General features: G+C 35.5%; 1 protein-coding gene across 1 annotated transcript in view; it reads left to right on the forward strand.

The window, feature by feature from the left end:
- The first annotated feature begins 20 nt into the window (after window positions 1-20).
- Window positions 21-21,518, forward strand: part of Znf804a (zinc finger protein 804A) — a 213,720-nt gene continuing 192,222 nt past the window's right edge. Inside the window, exon 1 of the mRNA XM_005065109.4 lies at window positions 21-650. Within this exon, the coding sequence (XP_005065166.1) occupies window positions 540-650 (111 nt within the window). The 5' untranslated portion in view covers window positions 21-539. The remainder of the gene's footprint in view (window positions 651-21,518) is intronic.

Here is a 21,518-nt window from a genome sequence, read left to right on the forward strand (position 1 = left end):
GGGGGAGGTGGCGGGTGACAGATGTACTCCTCTGACAGCTCTCAGTATCAGCCCAGTGGCTCCCTGCCATTGGCTCAGTGCGATGGACCGGCAACGCCGCGCACTATAATAACACTCATGCCTGCCAGCGGCAGCGACTGCAAGTGCGGGCGCCCGGCGCGGGGGATGCTGTGGCCGCTGCTTCTGCCGCGCGGGCGGCTCCCGTTGCCCGGCTGCGCCCTACAGCGCGGCATCTGACCGCTCCCGCCTGGTCCTGCCCGGCCCGGCCCCCTTCTCGGCCGCATCCTCCCGCGGGGCTCTACATCCCTGCTCCATTAGGCAGGCGAACACTGCTCTGGAGTCCGGATGAGAGCTGCCGGAATGCGGAGGCGACGGGGCGCGCACCGCAGCCGGGCATAAGGAACCCGCGTGCCCGCTGCCAGCGCACGGCCAGCCGCTCTCCTTGCCGAGATCCCCAGCCCACCCACCCGGCCCCGGCTGATGCTGCGGGCGCGGGTGCGTGGAAGCGGCGGCTGCGAAGGAGAGGCGGCGGCTGCCCCATGGAGTGTTACTACATTGTCATCAGCTCCACGCATCTCAGCAACGGACACTTTCGCAACATCAAGGGAGTTTTCCGGGGCCCTCTCAGCAAGAACGGGAACAAAACTCTGGTAATCTCTCTGTGTCCGTCTGTCTCTCTTTCTGTGTCTCTGTCCCTCATCTATCTCTCATCGTAATAGGGCATATCGGAAGACATGAGTTGACTGATGGGTTTGGGAGCTTTCTCGATTTTGTTTGATTTGCAAAGCATTCGTTTATTTCGTTTATTTATGTGATGGGCGTGGGATGAGAATCGGGTGTAGGAAAAGGAAGGAATGTTAGGAAAGCTTTGATTGAGGTTTTCTCCCTACACTTCATGAAGCTTTCTGTCCTCCACACTCCACACTGCTGAAGATTTATTAGTCTTTCCTTATTTCCACAGGACCTCCTAAAAATAGAAAGGAACTCCAACCCCAAATGATCCCCTGGCACCTTTTCATTTTAGGCAGTTGAAGGTGAAGATGGTGTGGGTGTCTGTACTGGAACAGGGACTCATTGTGACTGACGGCTTAGGGAAAGTGGCTGAATTGAGTGAGGATCTCTGAAAGAGCTCCTGTGTTGCTTCTTGGTTCTTGGTTGAAGGACTAGCAAACAGGAAACTTCTCTTCTGAGAAGTTGTCTGCACTAAGCTAAACAGAATGATTCCATACTGTCAACTTGTCACTCTGTAGAGTTTAGGGATATGGGTGGAAGGTGTCACAATTTCAGCCAGTAGGAACCACATTAGAAAACAAAACCCACACAGCTATTCTCACTGGATAGCACAGCTTGTCCTTCAGCTGCTTGATTGGTGGGAGATGTGCTGAGTACAGATACAGTACATGGGATAGCTCCTATGTTTCCACCCAAATTCTGCCATCCATAAAGCCTCCATTCAGAGCCAACTCTCACGAGCAAGTGTGTCTGGAGAAGTCCACACTTCTGCAAGGGAAGAGAGCAGGAGCTGAGCTCTCTGTCCCTTTAGTAGACACATTGAAGACTCAGCCGTTCAGATGGTAAAAGTGTATGACTTTCTGAAATCTGTGCTCACTAGCAGACTTCACTCAACTTCTCCCATCGCTTATCTGAAAGGATAGAGTAGTTCAAGGACACACTTAGTTCAAAAGCAAGTGTGGTTTTCTTAATATCATTCTTTATATGTTTAAAAGTGTGTCCATATAAACAACAAAAAAATTGCCTACGATGTGTTTTTCCAGGATGAAAAGTTCTCAATTGAAGTTTTTAGTGGATTCAGACACTGACAGGATCCATTGGATTCACCCTTCCCTTGAATATATATTGACTACCAGCTTTTAGGTGATTTACACACAAAAACACATGCTTACTTTGATATTGTTGTTGGGATGTGTTTATTTGCTGTTTTTGTTGCACAAAAGAACATATGCCGCAGACTTCTGTAGTTGAGCATTATGAAGCAGGCAATGTCTAGAAGACTTATTGAAAGTGTCTGGGCTCTGCTTAAAGAGAGTCTGGCAAAAATTTTAATGAGAAAAAACTATTTCTTCAACACATTTGGCTTAGTCATTAAACCAAGTTTAATTTGAGGTTCAGCAGAGGGAGAGGGATATTTCCAATGTGTAGATGCTAAAACACTGAAGAGTTCACAGTGAAATGAACAGTTATTTGAAAAACCTGAACTTATTGTAATGCAGTTCATTGTGCTTCTTCAGCCTCCTTGGGCTTTCCAATGACTCCAGTAGCTTGGGATGGCTTCTTTGCTGTGCATTTCAACTTAATGAGCTCCTCATCACTCATGTTGACAAAGGGCAGGTTAAATGTGAGTTTTGTCTGTGTAAATCTCATGATTAAAATGGGCACATTAAAAGCAGCTACCTAAATGAGATGAATAAATCAAAATACATGTAAGTGTCAGAAGCAACAAATAGGAAGATACCCTCTGAAAATAAAGTTTACAGTGTTTCTCATACCGATAATATAGGGGTAAATCTTGCAGGGGTGATGATGATAGTCCTTGCAGACTCTTATAAGCTGCCCTGTCTGTATTGGCTGTTTGTGAGCTTCATGCTAACTTAAATGCAGTGCATGCTCACATTAGTATTCAACTTTATTTAAAGCTTTTTTCTTATAGGAATATGTGCATATGTGTTATAAATGCTTTTAATGAGTTTTGCCATGAAGTATAATAGTATATTTGATGAGGGAATTACATTAATGAATCAAGACTAGTTCATACTTATATAATGATATATTCTCAACGGTTCCCAAAATTCTTTGATTCCTACTGTATGCTATATTTTGTCAGATAAAAACAGATAATCTGAGCTGATGTTTACAAAGCACCAAATTTAATATGAAGCATAAATACTAAAATAAAATGGACATATACTGTGTAATGAAAATTTTCAACTTAATGTTTATTCACATCAGGTTGTTTGTTTCAATTTTTAGCTTTTAGGTTGATAAGTTGTGTGTGTGTTAAATATATACAACATTTTAAATCAATATTCATAAAGTAACAATCAAAAATACTTTATACCCTTTTATGTTTAAATTCTGTGTATTGAAATTTGCCTCTAAGATAAAGGAATTTGAATGATGTCTATGTAAATGTCTGCTTATTTTTGTTTCCCAAGGGGATAAAACTTAAAGATACTCACAGGAAAACAATTCTGATTTTCCCCAATAAACTGAGTTATTTTCAATTACTAGATGATTGATGAGGTTTTGTTTTTAAATTTTTTTTATTTAGGTTAGAAACAATCTTGTTTCACATGTCAATACCAGCTCCCTCTGTCTCCCCACCTCCCCCACGCTCCACACCAGTTCCCCGGTCCCCCACCCAATCTCCACTCTGATCTCCAAGGATCAGATTAAATAAAAACAATTGTATAATTTTACAATAATTCTAAAGATTAAGTTACTCCATAGAATATTTAATATGGAGTGCTATCACAAATGAAAGCTACTTGCAACGTGTCTAGTTTATTCAGATTTCAATGTCATTCACTAACTGCTTCTGTCCTAAATACAAGAATGCATTTACAGAAAAGATTTAAATAACAACTATGGAAAGGAGACCAATCAAAAAATTAGCTTATTTATTACAAAATCTGATACTTCTATCGAAAATGGCAGCTGTCCTACAGAACTAAGACCTTGATGAGAAGTTGTGGTTGTCCATGGACCTATATATATATATTTGTAGTCCACTGTAATTCTAGTACTTGGTAGTCTTGAACTTATTCATGAACTTTACCAACTTAGAAAATTTAATAAACACAAAAACCTCTACTTTTGTCTTTTCTTAAAAACAAAGAGAATAAAGTGATTTGTTATTGTGTCTGTTACTATTGCATCATCATTTCTCAACATGGCTTAATTTCATAAAACTAGAAAATAATCTTTTATTAGTGACTCATATTACTGGGAATAAAACACAGAACTTCATGTTCTTAAATAAACTTTATGATCTATATAGTCTATTTTAAACCTTAGTTTACTTGAGCAACTACTTTTTTAAATAAAAATCCTGTATTAATTGATGCTTGCAATTAATCCACAGAAATTATTTGACCTACCTTTATATTTTAAATATTTCAATGTATAACTAAATATGTAATAAATATTTATATTGAATTTCAGTGCAAGGTACTGGTTTTGACTTAGGGACCTTAGATGCCATTGTTAGTTTGCTGTTACATTGTATCTGCTAGTTGCTTAGAATTTTAATGTCTTACTTAGTTTTTTTTTTGTTTTTTTTTATGAGACAGGGTTTCTCTGTATTGTTTTGGAGGCTGTTGGTCTAGCTCAGCCTCGAACTCACAGAGATCTGCCTGCCTCTGCCTCCCGAGTGCTGGGATTAAAGGTGTGCGCCACTACCGCCCGGCATAATGTCTTACTTAGTTTTAATATCACTGAATTAAAGAACCAAAGATGAATCAATGATGATGGGAGATCACATATCCAGTCTCTGTTATTTTGAAGATTTTATGGTATATTGTAAATCATGAAATTTAAAAAAGATCAGTATAATAATATGAGTCAGAGATATTATTGTGTCAAGTTTAGTTGAAACCATTTTACTTTTCTTCTTGTCTCCAAGTACAGATAAGTAATGCTAAATTTTTAAAAACTGAATTTAGATGTATTTTCCTTCTTATCTTCAAGTAGGCAAAGAGTCCTAATTTTTCATCAACATCTTAGTTCTATAGGGCAATTGGCATTGTCGATATAGGTAGTCCAAAGTTCAGCAAGAACTTAATTTAATGATTGGCCTTCAGCACAGTTGCTATTTAATTTCTTCAGCTTCATTGAGAAGCTTCAGCTGCATCATACTTCTGGAAACACCAATGGTCCTGTGGGTCACTAGGCAAATATAATTTCTGTTCAATGTGCCTGTTCATTTGGCATCAACTTTAAAATGTCATCCAAACTTTTGACATATTTTCAAACTTCTTGTCACTCAGAATATTTTCCCAGGCATTCTTTTAAAACAGAAAAATACATTTTTAATTTTTTTGGTGTCTGTATAGTAAAAGTAACAAAAGTTAGATTGACCTAGGTATATACCATGTCTTTTGTCTTGTCATTAAATATAATTTATTTTTTATGCAATTCCTTTACATTCCTGTGTTTTCTAGAAAATCCTGTTTTAAAGTTTCTTTGACTCACTGAAATCAGTTTTGGGTATACCATAAGGCTAAAAGACTAAAGAGACAGATTTCTGAGTTGGTGACATTGAATAAATAGCATTGATAGGTTACAATCCCCAAGTGACTTAGGGTAAGGTTAGATTTAGTTCAAAGAGTAAAGTGTCCATAGATACCCCATTTATAAACATTTAATGACTACATATACTTCTGGGAAGCTTTTCAACTCATGCGTTCAGTATTAACAATTATGTTGGGTATTAGTTTTCTGAACTAAATATGTCATTCAGTGTTTGAGGTTATTTTAGTAAAACTTTATTGCATTTACATAGTTAAACATATTCAACTGAGAAAAATCACTAACAATTGAAAGGTTATTATTATGATTTAAACTTCATATGTCGTTGTAAAAAACAGTGTTGCCATACTTTTGATCATTAATAACTTAGAACCTTGTCTCTACTCTTCAGAAATGAACCAACAGTTTGTTGTGATATTTATGTTGGCAATGTCATTTTGTTAAAAAACACAGGAGGACCCAGTCCAGAAACTTCATTGGGTTTTATTTAAGGACATTTTCAGATTGTAGAGTATTTTTATAAAATGTGCAGTATTTAAAAATATTTGGGTTTCAGTGTTGATGAAAATAACATATTTTCCAGATTAACCCTTTCTACACTGCTTTTAGCTTGTTTCTTTCTTTCAAAACAGAATTTCTCTGTGTAGTCCTTGTTGCCCAGGAACTTGCTCTATAGACCAGTCTGACCTTGAACTTAGAAATCTGTCTGCCCCTACATCTCAATTAAAGGCACACACTTCTAGGTCAGGCCATCTATACTGCTTTTGTTGCTGGGTAGTTTCTACTTTTTAATATTACCTTCTCAGATAATAACAACATTTAACTGTATCCATACTTCAAAAAGTCAAAGTTTGCCATGGAGAGAAAAGAATCACTTTTCGGTGAACACCCTTCATTGGACCAACTCTTAGGAAGTTAATGGTCTTAATATCACTTATAGAGCATTCATAATGTCCCCTGACTTCGTTTGGTTTGTATTGCTTGAATTAGTTTACAGCATTATGCATATCAAACATATTGAAACACTAACATAATAAGAAACGTGTAAGAAATAGAGGGTGATACATTTTGCATTTAAAACCATGAATTTTATCTGCGAGTATAGCTCAGTGGTACATAACACATTTGTCATTAATGAAGATTTGGACTCAATTTCCAACTTCAAAAATAAAGAAAAGAAAAGAAAAATTGAATATTTTCATTTAGACTCAATACTGTGGGCATTTTCTTATTGTTTCTAGTATTTTCAAAATTAATTTCTTTATTTCTTAAACATAATTTATACATCACATACTTAGTTTATATAGGTAGAAGCCAGTTTATTAATAGCCTTATGGAGAGTAGAAATAGCATTTTAAAGTAATTTTGACTGTGCTAAAACTTTGTGATAGTTTTTTTAGTGACCTTTGGAAGAAAGCTGATGCTACTGAAGGGAAATTATGTGATCTAGTAGTCTGATAAATCACTTCAGAGAATATAACAATTACAATCTGTGGTATACTGTAACTTAAATTTAGGAAAGGATTATATGTTTCTGTCTATCACATTTTATGTTGCCAACCACAAGGAATATAATTAAAGTATAATTTTGCTAGATATTCCTTCTGAAAATTCTATCTTGAAATCATTTGATCTATTTCTTTCCATTCTTAGGGAGCCTTGCATCCAAGAAAAACTTACACTTTATAATGTATTTCTTGTGGTGTTTGTAACTGGTAAGGTTTCATTAATTTTTATAAATGTGTTGTTTTATACTTTCTAGCACAATGTAAGATGAAGTGTAGCAATAAATAATTTACACCCAGTCTTATTTGTTAATGTAAATGTTGTCCATTATTTGATGTACTACTCTGAACTCTTTAATAATGGTTTGGCATTGTTGGAAGAAAGCTGCATACTTTCCTCAATGCAAGTACCCTTCATACACCAAATGTTTATGATAGTAGAGATTAGCTTCTATTGCTATCAGTCTTAGAAAATGAGCTATGTAGAATTTAATGTACAGTAGCCACTTATCAACCAAATGATAATTATATTGCAGTAATAAATTTTGTAAATGTAGTTAACATCTAATCTATTAACTTACAGCTTAAAAGACATTGATTTACCCTGTAAAGCTGGCCTCATGAAGTTCATTGATAGTCTCTAAGACAAAACAGTGAAGGTCCTTATAAGAGAAGAAATTCTACTTTTTGACCAATGCATTAGTTCCTGTCAGTGACATCCATATTTCCAACTGACCACTCAGTGCAACTAAAGAATCATATAAAGCACATGCCCTCCTCCATCATACACAAAGCAGGTCTACCATTTCTATGAATTAAATTGTTTGACCAACTCTAATACAGAAAACTAAAGCTCAAAACATCTTTTTCTTTTCAATAAAAGCACTAAATGATAAAATAGAGATGCTGGTTGAATCTAACAGGAAATAAGTAAGTGGGTATTAAATACAGAGGGTTAATATAGAGCTATTTGTGACTCTTCTTGTTATTTATAAACAAATTTGTAATAATTATTAATAGTGATATATATACATATATATCCCATTTCTTAATACTACAACATACCCTCTATGCTAATTCTTGGTCTCTCTTGTAACCCGACAAACAGCTAATGACACAGATATTTCTTGTAGTAAAATATTAGGGCTATCTCTAAATGACAGAAATGATATACTTAGATTTATAAATTCACATCACTTTGATAGCATAAGGATTTTTAAACCATGTTTTATATAGAATTGCTTGAAATGAAGGATTTCTATTTTCTAAAAAATTCTTCACAAAAACATGCAGAATCATGGTGTTGTGCAGCAGCCAAAAGTTGCTAGGAATACAACTGTAGTGAAAGCATGTTGGTCGGTCATTATTTGTTTTAACTATGTAAGCCATGCACTGTGAGACCTGTGAACACTCTAGAAGAAATATCTGCATTTTTGCTGTGATTAGAGCCCATTTGTGTTTATCTTAGTATTTTTCCTCATAGAAGGCAAATAAAAATAACTAGGAGGAAGCAGAAGTTTCTGGGGTTATTGGGTAATAAAAACAATGGTTTTCTTTTCATCAGTGGTAAGATATGAGAAGTGGTCTTGATTATCTTAAAATACAGTGTATTCATAGAGTTAATCTTTGATCTTAGCCTGACTTCTATACCCAGACAAACTCCTAGACTGCAGTTTTAGGAACATCAGTTTTGAGTCTCTGATATGACAAGGAAAGAATGGTCACAGAGAGAAGAGCCAGAAGACATGGTGATAAGAGTTCAGGTATCCAGAAAAGGATCAGGGGACTGTAGAGATTTGTGATTTCAAGGGAAGCTCTTTTAGGAATGAGAGAGGTAAGGGATACTTGAAAAGTATCACTGTGGAAAGGTCAAGATATTTGCCCCACACTACTGTATTTGTAGATAACTTCAGGAGATAAAAGTTCACCTGTTGAGATAAAGCCAACAGTCTGATGCTTTCCATATAGTCTTTTCTTGAAATAAAAGCCAAAGTGTAAGTTGACTGAAACATATGAAACTTTTGAGACTTATTGATGATAGACATTGATGACTTTAAAGAACACAGGCCAACAGTTTTAAGCAGTCTAAAAACACAGAGGATTATATTGGAAATCGTGACCTGAATACAGGGTGAAGAGTAGGAAATGAGGGAGAATTGGGGAATTCTGGGTTTGTTTGTTCTTTAATTTCTTCCTTTCACCTTTTAAAAATGCATCTTGTAATGAAAATGTAACTATATCACTTTTGCCATTCCCTTTACTCCCTCTAAATGTTCCCATGACTCCCAGTTCCCCCTTAAATAGAATATTTCTTTTCTCAATTAATATATTCATTCAAATATATAAATACAACCTGTTGAATATTTTATTGTTGTTTGTGTACATATTCTATCAGGTCTGATGACTTAATATTGGAAAACCAGTCAGAGAGCTTGTTTCTAGGACAAGTTGATTTTCCCACTTACAGCAGGTACTAATTCCCTTATTTGTTTGTCATGAAATTTACTCCTGCATGAGCTTTTCTGTTGATATTGTCATTGTTCAGGTCTTCCTTATGCAGCCATTTCCAGGAGACATAGTAGAAATGGCTGCAGACTTCCTCTTCCTCTGGCACTTGAAATTCTTTCTGTTGCCTTTTCTTTAGTGTTCCCTGAGGAGCCTTAAGTCCAATTAGACACCTGTTGGTTTTCACCAACATGTAAGTGCCACTACTTTACCTTTATGTATACTCTGTGACAGTAGTCATTGTTGTGGTTCATAGACATCATGGTTGGATAGGTAAAATGGTTTCTTCTCCACCTTGCATCTTGCACAATACTTGCAGGCACTCCGAAAGATAGATCACAGGGAGCATGCTTTTATGTTTTATCCAACTCAAATCAGTGGTTTACTTTCAACCTCAGAGATGCAACCAAAGGAAACAGAAGAGCGTATATTGTTTAGAAGCCAGTGTGACCATCTTGACCAACAACTTGATCAGAGATTTCTTAAGTCTGATACTGTCTTTTTTGATAGATATACATTGTGGAATATTGTCAGTCCAATTGGTATGACTTCCGTTAAGCTATAGATATGTGTGTCTATATACTTATATTTACAGTAGATAACTTAGATACCATAAAATAATTACTTGAGGCCTTGTTAAATAGCTTTGCTTTTACTTGTCCATCTTTTCTCACTCTTCTTCTGCTTCTGTATTGACCTCCAACCCCCTAGCCTATTAAAGCCCCGATTTCATACCTTGATTTCTTGTGGTGATGATTATCACTGAACATCTAGGTTGGGCTAAGCTTTATCTTGATAACTCCATCATAGACAACAGAGGGAGTGGGATGGTGGAGAGTGACAAATAGGAGTCTTGTGAGAAGTACCAGAGTCTTTGTCCTCAACTTTTCTCTTCTTGTGAAGCTAGCTCTTTAATGACTTCTTGGAGCCTAGGAAATGTTCTTGACCCTGGTGGAGTCTTTATAAACCAAAGCATCTCTATTCCTACTACAAAGGCTGTCCTCCCAAACTCAGCCGCTTGGGAGTCAAATTATTATCAATGACACATTCACTCATTGTCCATGTCAGTTTAAGCTGTATTAGTGATGGATTATATACTTGGTAGCCTGAATATCAAGTATTGGTTATTTACAGGTTCAGAAGCTAAGGAGAATTCCCAGATAAAGTATTGAGTGAGTGTCATCATGTGTGATAAGGGATTCTTCTTTTATTATTGCGTGCTCACATAGTAGAAAGTGGAGAGGAATGCAAGCTTACCTGTTAGAAAAACATACACCCTAGTCATGAAGGCTTCATGGCTGCAATCATTACCCCACAAAACAGTAAAACTAATGCCACCTCATTAAAAGGACATCAGCAAATGCATCTGGGAGACAAACATTCAGTTAATAACACCCATCCATATTGTATTTGTGATTATCAGGCAATAAATCTAAAAACGTGGAATTCTACAATTGAGAATCTTCAGGAAATATTTGGTACTGTGGGCTTGACCATGTATTTTATACGGTTAAATGAAAATCAGGAGGTTGTGAAAAATAGCTTACATGTAGGTGTTTTAAAGATAAAAGTCTGTCCTGTGCAATTTTTGCATGTGAGTTTTCTCTTATCCATCAGAAGAGTGGAGAGAGTAAGCAAGAATCTTCCCATTGTTTAATGAAAATGTCCCAGGTGTCATAATTCAGGAAATGCCACTGGTTGGTCTGTGAGTCACCTTCATAATTAGCAAATCACCTTGTTATTCAAGACAGTTGTTGTCTGGATAATGTGTGTCAATGGTAGAGAAGATGGTGGATTTCACTACAGAATTGTTTTCTTGCATCCATTTTGGTGTGCTAAAATACTTATAAACTTGCAAAATAGTTGAAAACAGTGGCAATTCAATACAACAAGTACCCAAATTCATGCCCTAGTTTTGTGTTTATGGGAGTGGACAGTGATTATAATATCTACAACCCAAATCCACGAGCCAATCAACTGTGCACCTAGGCACCACTTTAGTCGGTATTTCTGTATTATAAGATATATGTAGATATATTTTAGTATTGTTTATGGCAAGACTAATGATTCTTATTTTACTTGCATTTTCCTATATTGCAGTTTAGCTATAACTTCAGCCAATATATCTACATCCTTAAAGTCAAATAAGGAGTAAGAGGGACTTTATAAGGAGCCACACCTATCTTCCTCCAAGCATGTCTTTCTCTTCTGTTCAGTGTCCATACTTAAATCCACATTTAATCAATTTCTTAATATCTCCAAAACTGTTTAAAAATTATGAGTGGGAAAAACTGATTGCATTTTTATTATTCAGCAATTCTCTACCAATACTGTTGGATTGCAAATCTTTGACCAGAATTTCTCCAGAGAATGGACTAAATATAGGCAAGGTTGGAAAAAAATTTATTTTACTGACACATTATTAATCTTGTAAAAGCACTGCTGTATCATCAAGAGAAAATAATTAATCAGACAAGAGAAGTCTACCATTACCAGTAGAACCTTATAGGCTGCCAAGTTTTGTTCACATTTCTTACTGCTTCACTATCAATGATACTACTTTTTTATTTTTTAATGTTTAATTTGTGTGAGTGTGTATGTGTGTGACAGAGAGATAGAGATAGAGATAGTGATAAAAATGAGAGAGACAGAGAAAAAGAGAGGGAGAGTGAGAGAGTGAGAGAGTGAGGGAGAGGGAGAGGGAGAGAGATGCAGTATTTATTGATGTCAGAGGGACAACTTTTGAGAGTCAGTCCTTGCCTTCTACAATCTGGGTCCTGGGTCATAAACTCAGGTCATCAGGTCTGACAGAATGCACCTTCATCTACTGGACTGTATCAAAAGCCCTGTATTGTTCTTTCTGAAAAAAAAATAGTAACATCTATCGAAACAATTATTTTTGAATAAAATTATTTGAAAGATATTTGAAATTTTGTACTCAGTTGACATATAAGCTCTTGATAAATGGTAGGAACTATAGATGGCATATTATGTTGTGACCCTCATTTTCTTCATTTGAATCTCATTCACTGAATTCAATAATTAGGACATTTTGCATTGAACTATTTCAGCATTTCATTTTTGCAATGTTAATGTGCTGTGTTGCTAGCTGAAGATACATTTTATTGAATGTCACTGATATAAAAGAAAAATTATCTTTGATAATTCAAATGGCTGAGACAACCATGTGGCAGTCAAGTTGCTAGTTGGTATGGTATCTATTGAGGACCTTTCCAGTGCAACAGGAATTTCTTAGCTATCCTTTATAAGGACTATCCTTGTTCTCATCATATCTTGAAGCTGGAGCTTTGATTACATAAGCATCCCCCAAAGCACCACTTCCCCACACTATCAATTGGCGGTTAGGACGTCACCACCCACATTTTTGGTTGTCATTAACATTGAAGTTGAACCCAGTAATTTCATGGCACTCCTTACATCTGCATATGATAAGAATGCATAAAGCATCTCCTTTAACGTAAATTTCTCCTTAAATATTTTGGAGATAAATAAACATGCAAGGAAAACCTTCAGATATTAGTCATTTAATAAGTCATTTAATACTTACAAAGTTTATGGAATCACTCAAAGCTAGTTCTCAGGAAAGCTTGGGGCTCTTTTTGCTGTCTCCAATGGTTTTTATATTATTTGTGGAAAGTCTTCAATGTCTTCTGTCACTACATTCCTGATGTTGCAAAATTAATATTTACACTAGGGGGCGGCATAACATTTCCTGTTCACATTACAAACTTAGTAACTATTCCCAAATTAATAAATTTGTCAAATATAATTATAACAGCTTTGTTAGTTAAAAATAATTCTAAAATTTAATTATAAAAGGTGATAAAGGTGTGATGTGTTTATTTCTGATGCTTCATTCATATTAATTTGTGATCATTCTTAGTAACAATGATTACATGTAATAAAATCATGATGACATGGAATGTGTGTCAATCAGTTCTTGACAGACTCTAATTCTTGGCTTTGAAAGTGTCAGTTTGCTCTTTGAAGTTAGTGTTTGTAGATTCTTATCAGTATATACAATCTGCTCAGTCTACATAATGTTTTATGGGGATGAGTTCAGGGCTGACCATTTGGTATTAGATAACCAATTGTGCTCTTCCATGGGGAAGACTATTTCTCAGGTTCTCAAGGTGCCTTGGTTACCAGTAGGCTTTTTTTTTGGTTTTTATGAGACAGGGTTTCTCTGTATTGTTTTGGAGGCTGTCGGTCCAGCCCAGCCTCGAACTCGCAGAGATCCACCTGCCTCTGCCTACCGAGTGCTGAGATTAAAGGCGTGTGCCACCACCGCCCGGCCGGTTACCAGTAGGTTTTTGTGTAGATTTGGGGATTCCTGGGCTTTCTCTTATTCATGGTGGCATGACTATTGTTGTCCTTGTTCAGCTCATGTTTAGGCAGTCATGTTGTCAAGTCTTTGTAAGTACAGCTTTCGACATTACAACATTGATGACCCCTGTTCTGAAATGATCATTGATCCATAAGTCCATGAATTGTGTCATAAATGTACTCTTTAGCACTGAGTTCCACATCTTTGTACTTTGATTAGTTGTAGATGTCTGTTGTGTTCTCCCTCTGTTGCAAAGATAAGTTAAGTTTCCTTGATAAGTGGTGAGGACTCAACTTCTCTCTGTGTATGAAATCAAATAAGAATATTGTTTGGGATTATCCTGGTTTGCTAAAATGGTACTTGACTCATGTCTACAGAAAATAAAAATGTTAGCTGGGCAGTTTTGGTGAAATCCTTTAATCCTAGCATTTGGGAGGCAAAGGTAGGCAGATCTCAGTTAGTTTGAGGCCAGCCTGGTATACAAAGTGAGTGCCAGGAGAGGCTCCAAAGCTATACAGAGAAACCTTGTCTCAAAAAACAAAACAAAAAACAAACAAACAAACCAACAAAAAAGAAAAATGTTATCTGAGAAAGTGCTTGTTCTTCTGACTTCCCAAAATACATGGATATGCAGCTTTCACAGAAAACCCAAGAAGCCAAATAATATAGAGTATAGAGGTAAGGAAAACTAACTAAATTTATTACAGAAAGTTGACCAGAAAAAAGGGGGCATAGATAGCCTGGTGGTAGATACACTGTTTATTCTATGCATTTCTGATGCTCTGATCAAACCTAGATGGTCATCATTATCACCTGGGTATTTGGAAAATGTGTACTATACCTCACTACAAAATTTGTTTTCATACTTAGGGGTGCAGTACAGGAATCTAATTTTCTAAGAGCCACTAGGTGACTCCTGTTTTTCTGGGGTAATATTCATCTGGCTTGGTTTCAATGGACTCTTCCCAGAAGTAGTCTGGATGTCAAGCATTCTCATTTAGCATGAGAAATGAAATCCTGCTCTGCCCATCATTTCACCTGACAGCATCACAATGTATGCACTATGGAGGCATCAGAAATAAGGTGGGGTTTTTACTGTTGTTATTTCAAAAAGAGGAAAAATGTTTAGTTAGAATAAAAGATAGTTTTAAACGTGATGGTCTAATGTTCACAGAAAGGATGAAAGCACACGACTTCACTTTCAACGAGGAAAAAAAATTTTAAGTATAGCTTCCCCAGGAAAACTCAGCTAACTTCGTCAATTTCTTTTCAAACACTTTTGAGTATCATAATTTGTGTAGAAAGTAGATATGACATACTTGATATCATTTCATGCATTTCATTCTGTAGCAACTGAGTTTAATATCAACTGAGTTATTAAGAGAATAAAACTGAGAAAAAGCATCATGTCATTTAAAAGAAATGAATATATGTAAGTGAATAGTTTTGTAAATTATAACTCTAGGTTTCTTATGAAAAGCACACCAAAAGGTTAGTCGCTGAAAGAATGAATTTATAAACAAAATTAGGCAAAACAAATACATAGCGATTATAGTCTTGTAAATAGAATACTTTCATATTCCTGTTTTCCCCATTGGTACTCATGTTATTATTTACACAAGCAGATCCATCTTTGTTCATTGTTATGTTTTTTGTTTATATTGTAATTAAAATCCCTTTGGGATCAATTTCATGTTAAAAGTCCTGTGATTCATTCCACTATCTGACATTGTTTTATAAATTTTAAAACCCTTGGCTTAATATTTTATAACTTATTTTCAAGTCCAGGAATAATTCCATTATTTTCGTCATATATTAAGCACTTATCTTGTGCCAGATTGAATGATACCAACCAACTAATAATGTCCAAAGACTTATTTAATTTGTTCTTATAAAAATGATTTAATAAATACAAAAACTTGGATAATCTGGGTTATGTCATCTCTCTGTCTTTAATTGCGGTTATCTTATGGTTACTACAGCAAGTGTATAAGAATACTTGAGAATATTTTAACCATGATAAATCCATAGTCATGTCCACTCTATCTGTTATAACTGTGTCCTTTTTTTGTCACTTTGTTTGTAGCTGAGATCTGAACCTAGGGCTTTGAGTTTCCTTTGCAAGCTTTCTACCACAGAACTAAATCCCTACCACCATCCTATCATTTATCACCATTCTATTGTTTATCTAGTGTGGTAGAAATGCATAATGTAAATTCTCACTCCTTATGAATCATGATTATCTAAAGCCACAGAGATTCAGAATCAAGGAACATGCAGATACATCAAGTGTCACTATGAACTATCAGATAGTTTGTAAATGATTGTTTCACTTTTTATTTTGAATTTTAATTTTACTAACTTTTATTTCTCTGTGTATATGTTCATATGTGTTAATTTTGCACAAACATGCAATTGTGAGCACATTCATAGGGAGCCTGGGAAGTTGATGTCACTACGTCTAGTGCTCTCAATCTTATCTAATTAAAATTTTATTATACGATGTCTATGGGTGTTTGCTTGCATGCATGTCTGTGCACAACCTATATGCATGCTGCCTGTGGAGGACAGAAGATGGTGTCAGAACTTTTGTATATGGAGTGACAGAGAGGTGAGACATGCTGTGTGGGTGCTAAAAGTTGAACCCGTGTCTTCTGGAAAAACAGCTAGTGTTCTTAGCCATTGAGTTACCTCTCCAACCCTTCCTTATTTTGCTTGAGACAAAAATCTCTTGCTGAACCCAGAGGTTACAAATTAAAACGGATTTGCTTGTCAGCATGCTCAGAGATTGTCTTGCCTCTGCCTCCTTCAGATCATAGAGAAAAATCTTTGTGCCTGGCTTGCGGTAATGTGGGGGATCTGAATTTAGGTCTCCATGGTTAAGGGATAAGAGCTTTATGGAGTGAGTCATCTTTCCTATTTCCTTATTGATTTTTCTGTTTTGAGTATTACAGTCTACAGACTTAATTAAAATCGGAAGACTTTCCCATTTGTTAGCTCATCAAAATTTGTTGTTGAAGCCATTTTCATGTTTCTTTTACTTTTTAGCAAATTAATTGGACATAAGCTAAATAAGATTAAGTGAAATACCAAAGAATATGCTTCATGAGCATTAAATATTGTACAAAAATAAAATTACATTGTTTAGTAAAAGGCGATATGACTTCAGCAAAAGTTACAGCTTAATTTTCTCAGTATTTGAAAATCACTTTGCAATTTTTCTTTTAGCATTCTTTTATTCCCAGTGTTTCCAATCTTCTATTTACTAGCTATTAAAAGTAATAAATGTTCATACACTAAAGCGGATAAAGAATTGCTTCCACAGTGTTCATAGCTGGAAGTGCAACATCAGTTTCTGGAATATATTATTGAATTTTCCACTCAGAGGAATAAGATAACTACAGCTGCCCATTTCCTAATCATTGAGTTTTGCACTGCTTGGTGGTAGAAGGCTCCCGTTCATATCCAGGCAGTTCATAATGGACAGGTTATCCGTCTATCATTTTTAGAATACTATTTTCAGAGAGAACATGAGATATAGCAGACCTAAAGCCAGTTAATACATTTTTGGTGAATACTGGTGCTTATAAATTTATTGTTCTTAATTGCTGACTGTGCTCCAGGAAAAAGGAAAAGATGTGAGAAGCAGGGAGAAGAGCAGCCCCAGGAATGCGGAAAGAGTCATCAGGAGGAGAGTTTGAGCATCCCTTCCTGTGAATTGTAAAGAGGGTTTCTAATGCTTCTACCAACAAGAATTTATTTCAAGATTAATTCAATGAAAACTATAAATATAGTTAGAGGCTTCTACTTCATTGTTTTCTTTAAAAGCATTTCAATGATTTTTAAACTTTTTAGATTATAACGTGATTACAAAATTTTCTTGTTTCTTTTCTTCCTTAAAAGTCTCCCATCTTCCCATTCCCAATTCAAACTCATGGGCTCTTTTTCTTAAGCAATTTAACTGATAGCAAGAGCCAGAGGTGGTGGATGACTCCAATGAAACAGCACTTTCCAGACACAACAGGGACAGAACATTTAATAACTCAGAGACTCTGACAATAAGTGTAAGACATGCAGAAATTCAAACCAGACAAAATCCCAGCTAAGAGAATGGGAAGAGGACCCCCACACCTAACCAAAAGGCTATTTATACCTGATACCTTCTGGAAAAGAGGATCAGTTTCTCCAATGTCGTGTGACTGGGCATCTCAAACACACTTCAGGACAAGTCACACACCCAGGAGTCCAACACAGAGCAGATTCTATGGAGTTTTGTGTACTTTTTGCTTTGTTCAGGTATTTTTTGCCTTACTGTCTTTTTTTTTTTTTTTTAGTTTTCATATAAAACAAAATAGGTGTGTGTGTGTGTTTGGAGGGAGACAGAGACAACACTAAGTGGTGTAAATAAGAAAGCTGGGATTATCTTGAAGGAGTTTGGGGAGTGGAGAGACAGGCTAAAGTCAACTCTATAAAAACATTCTAAGTTGTGATAAAATTCCTATGTTTAATGTAAAATGAATTAACTGGAGTGATCAGGCGATGAGATGTTTTCCTCTTCTCTGATGGTTGCTTCGTCATCAGGGTAGATATTCTTACATTTTTCTCCTCTAAGGCCTGTTGAATGTCAGGCTTTGGATCAATCATGCCTTAGTGTAAGTGATACTCAGGGAGAGAGAATTTAAAGGTGAAACAAAAAATAGCAAATGAAATAAGAGACACCATGAACATTCTGTATGTGAGCTCTAATTTTTTTTGGAGATTTAGCAGTCCAGTGTTAGGATCAGAACTGTTTTATTGGCTTTATTTACATAAACAGAGATGGCCTAGTGGTTACCTTTAAAAAGGGAAAGACACACTAGTCACTAGGATCCTATTGCAGAAAACCTGCAACAAGAAGAGAACTGCTTCATATTTAACGTTTGAAGCTTGTGTTTTGTGCATTTTATTTCTCAGTAAGTTGGATTTGCAAATATCAAAGATGCTTGATAGATGACAGAGAGATCAAAAGATGAAGAGTTGGAATTTCTCTATGCTTACTTGTACCAGTTTAGAAATTTCAGAAGGCTAAGAAGAAAATTATAATATATGCAAAGTATCTTAAAACTTCCACCATATCTCTTCATATTATTGTCAGGAACCAAATAAGTTCCATTCTCAGCATTTGCATTATTATGTATGTGTGCATTTTATATATAATTGTACACTTTTAAATAATTAAGAGAATATTGAAATTACACAGCTAATTTAGTGTGAGAATATTTATTTTTTCCACAGGCCACCAGCTCTTGTACCAGTTACTATTGACACAATGTTACTCTAAGGTGTGTGCATTTTTACAAAGTGCATGGTTAGTTCAGTGGACTCCTACATAAACATGCCCAAACCTTAGATAATGTGAAATAATCCAGTGTAATAAATTTAAAGATTAAGAGTTACCTTAATATGTACGATTATCTCATTTTAAATATTTAAGTAAAATTTTGTGTCAGGTGTATGTATTAAAATTGTTTAAAAGTCTTTTCTTATCAGGGTTGTGCTATTGGAGACATTCAATGTGGTATTAGGATTAGTAAAGAATAGAATAAAATTAAACATCCTATCATGGTCAAAACAATCATTTTTGAAGAAAGCATGATCCAGCATATTCTCTGGTACTTGCAATGGTACAGTCTATCCTACCAGGGTTCTATTTGAGAACTGTTCCTTTTACCCATTGTAAAAGGCAATGAATATCATATAATCTGTCTGAGAACTTGGGATTATATTGACCACAATGGTCTAGTCTTCAGATTCAGAGATCATTGGTAGAGCATAATGATAACTACACACCAGACAGTAAATATGCTATTAATAGCTTTGATCTTTTATACAATTTCTTAGTAAAGTTCAGGAAATATTGTAATACTGTGTTCCTGAGGAGAACACAGAAACATTGCGAAGAATACAAATAATTATTCTAAACTGGTGGGTTTTACATTTGCTTTTATGTCTGCCAAGAATGCCATAAAGCAAACAACTTTAAATTATCCTCTAAGACATTAATTTAAATAAAATCTGAAAGCAAAGCAAATGAGGGATGGCTAGGACAGAGAATTTAAAGAAAATCTTTCACAAATCAAATAGCTTTGGGATGCTACTTATGAGGTAAAATAAATATTGGCATTTGAAGAAACGGTTCCTGTAGTTCAAACCTGTAATGCTGCACCTAGAATACAGGGCCATGAACAATGTCCTGTCCTGTCAACAATGGTGCTATCATCTAGGCTGCAGTATACAGCTGGGCAGATGTGAAGCCAATACTTGTAATTTGCTGGGAACAGAAGTTTTGGGTATGTAAAACACAATTTCTTTATCGTGAAAAATTCATTATGTTAGACTGTGATAAGGAGTGAGTCAAATGGCTGAATTGTGCTGGCTTTCCTTTCGTTTTAATTTGTAATAATAGGATTCAAGGTTTCTGCCTCAAAATTAAAAGTCAAATAAAAATGAATATATCTGATACTTTGTGATGAACTATTAGATATAAAATTGAGACTAAATTTTTCCATTGTCTATTAAAATTGAAACGCAAGGGCGGGCAAGGTGGTTCAGCAGGTAAGTGAGTTTATAGGCTAACCCGATGACCTGAGTTCAGTCTCCAGAACCCAGAGTGAAAGAGAACCAGGCTGGAAAGTTGGGTCAGTATCTAAGAACACTGGCTGCTGTTCCAGACGAAATGATTTGGTTTCCAGCACACACATAGGGTGGTACACAGCAACCTGTTACTCCATTCTGGGGCATCCTAAATTCCCTTTAGACCCTCATTAGCACCAGGCAAACAGGATGTGCATATACAGACATACATACAACCAAACACTCACATACATGAAAAAACAAATAAGCCTTTAAACAAGGATGAATTTATGGAAGCTTACTTCAGACCTTTACACATGAGCTATCTGTGTCAAAGCATGCACACACACACACACACACACACCTCATACAAAATAGTAATACATTTAGAAAATTGAGTAAACCTTACATGAAGGAACAAATGCTCACTTGAAGCTGTATTTGAAATATGTATGTTTTTGAAGAAAAAAATCACATTTAGAGTAGTCTAGAAGATCTGTAAAACAACCACAATTATTTAAGTCTTCTAAAGTATTTTGTTGTCGGTCTGCTAAATTTATGTAACATTTAAACAATATTATGTAATAGCTTCACATTTACTTTTGAATTAGTTGTTCTAAGGTAAATTTGCTATGTTGATTTTTATGTGTGTACTAAGAAAAATTAAAGGTCATCAAACTATATGGCAAGTATATATCTTTTTATTTTTTTACCTTTTATTAAATTAATTCTTAAATAATTTCACACACACATATATATATAACTCTTAGTTGTGGCCTATGACAACTGTCAAAAATCTCATTATTCCTCTCAAATCACTTTTGTACATAAAAAGTTCGTGGATACTTTTTGGAACCTACTCAAAAGTAAGTACACAACTATAAATAGTGATTCTTCCTCTCCTAGAATGTCTGAATATATCCTTCCCCCTTCCTCCTTGTTGACAGGTCTGGTCTTGTGTAAATCATTGCAAATATCACAGTTGTTGTGAATTAATGTTTATAGTTATATGAAGCCAGAAGAACTGCTTATTTTACTATTGTGATATCTATTTTTATTTTTCTCTCCCCAAATAGCAAATATTTTTGTCTATATTCTATATAGTCTATATTTTACTGATGAAATACCATAATTTGGAATTGCTTATCTAGTTTCACGTTGCTTTTGTTTCTGGTTCAGGAGTAAGATCACTGGTTGCTTTTCCAGAGGACTCAGATTCAATTTCCAGCACCTACATGGCAGGTCACAACTGACTGTCGTTCTTTCCAAACTACATCCAG

The sequence above is a fragment of the Mesocricetus auratus genome, unplaced genomic scaffold, assembly GCF_017639785.1.
Source record: "Mesocricetus auratus isolate SY011 unplaced genomic scaffold, BCM_Maur_2.0 Super-Scaffold_100004, whole genome shotgun sequence".
Classification (NCBI taxonomy): Eukaryota; Metazoa; Chordata; class Mammalia; order Rodentia; family Cricetidae; genus Mesocricetus; species Mesocricetus auratus.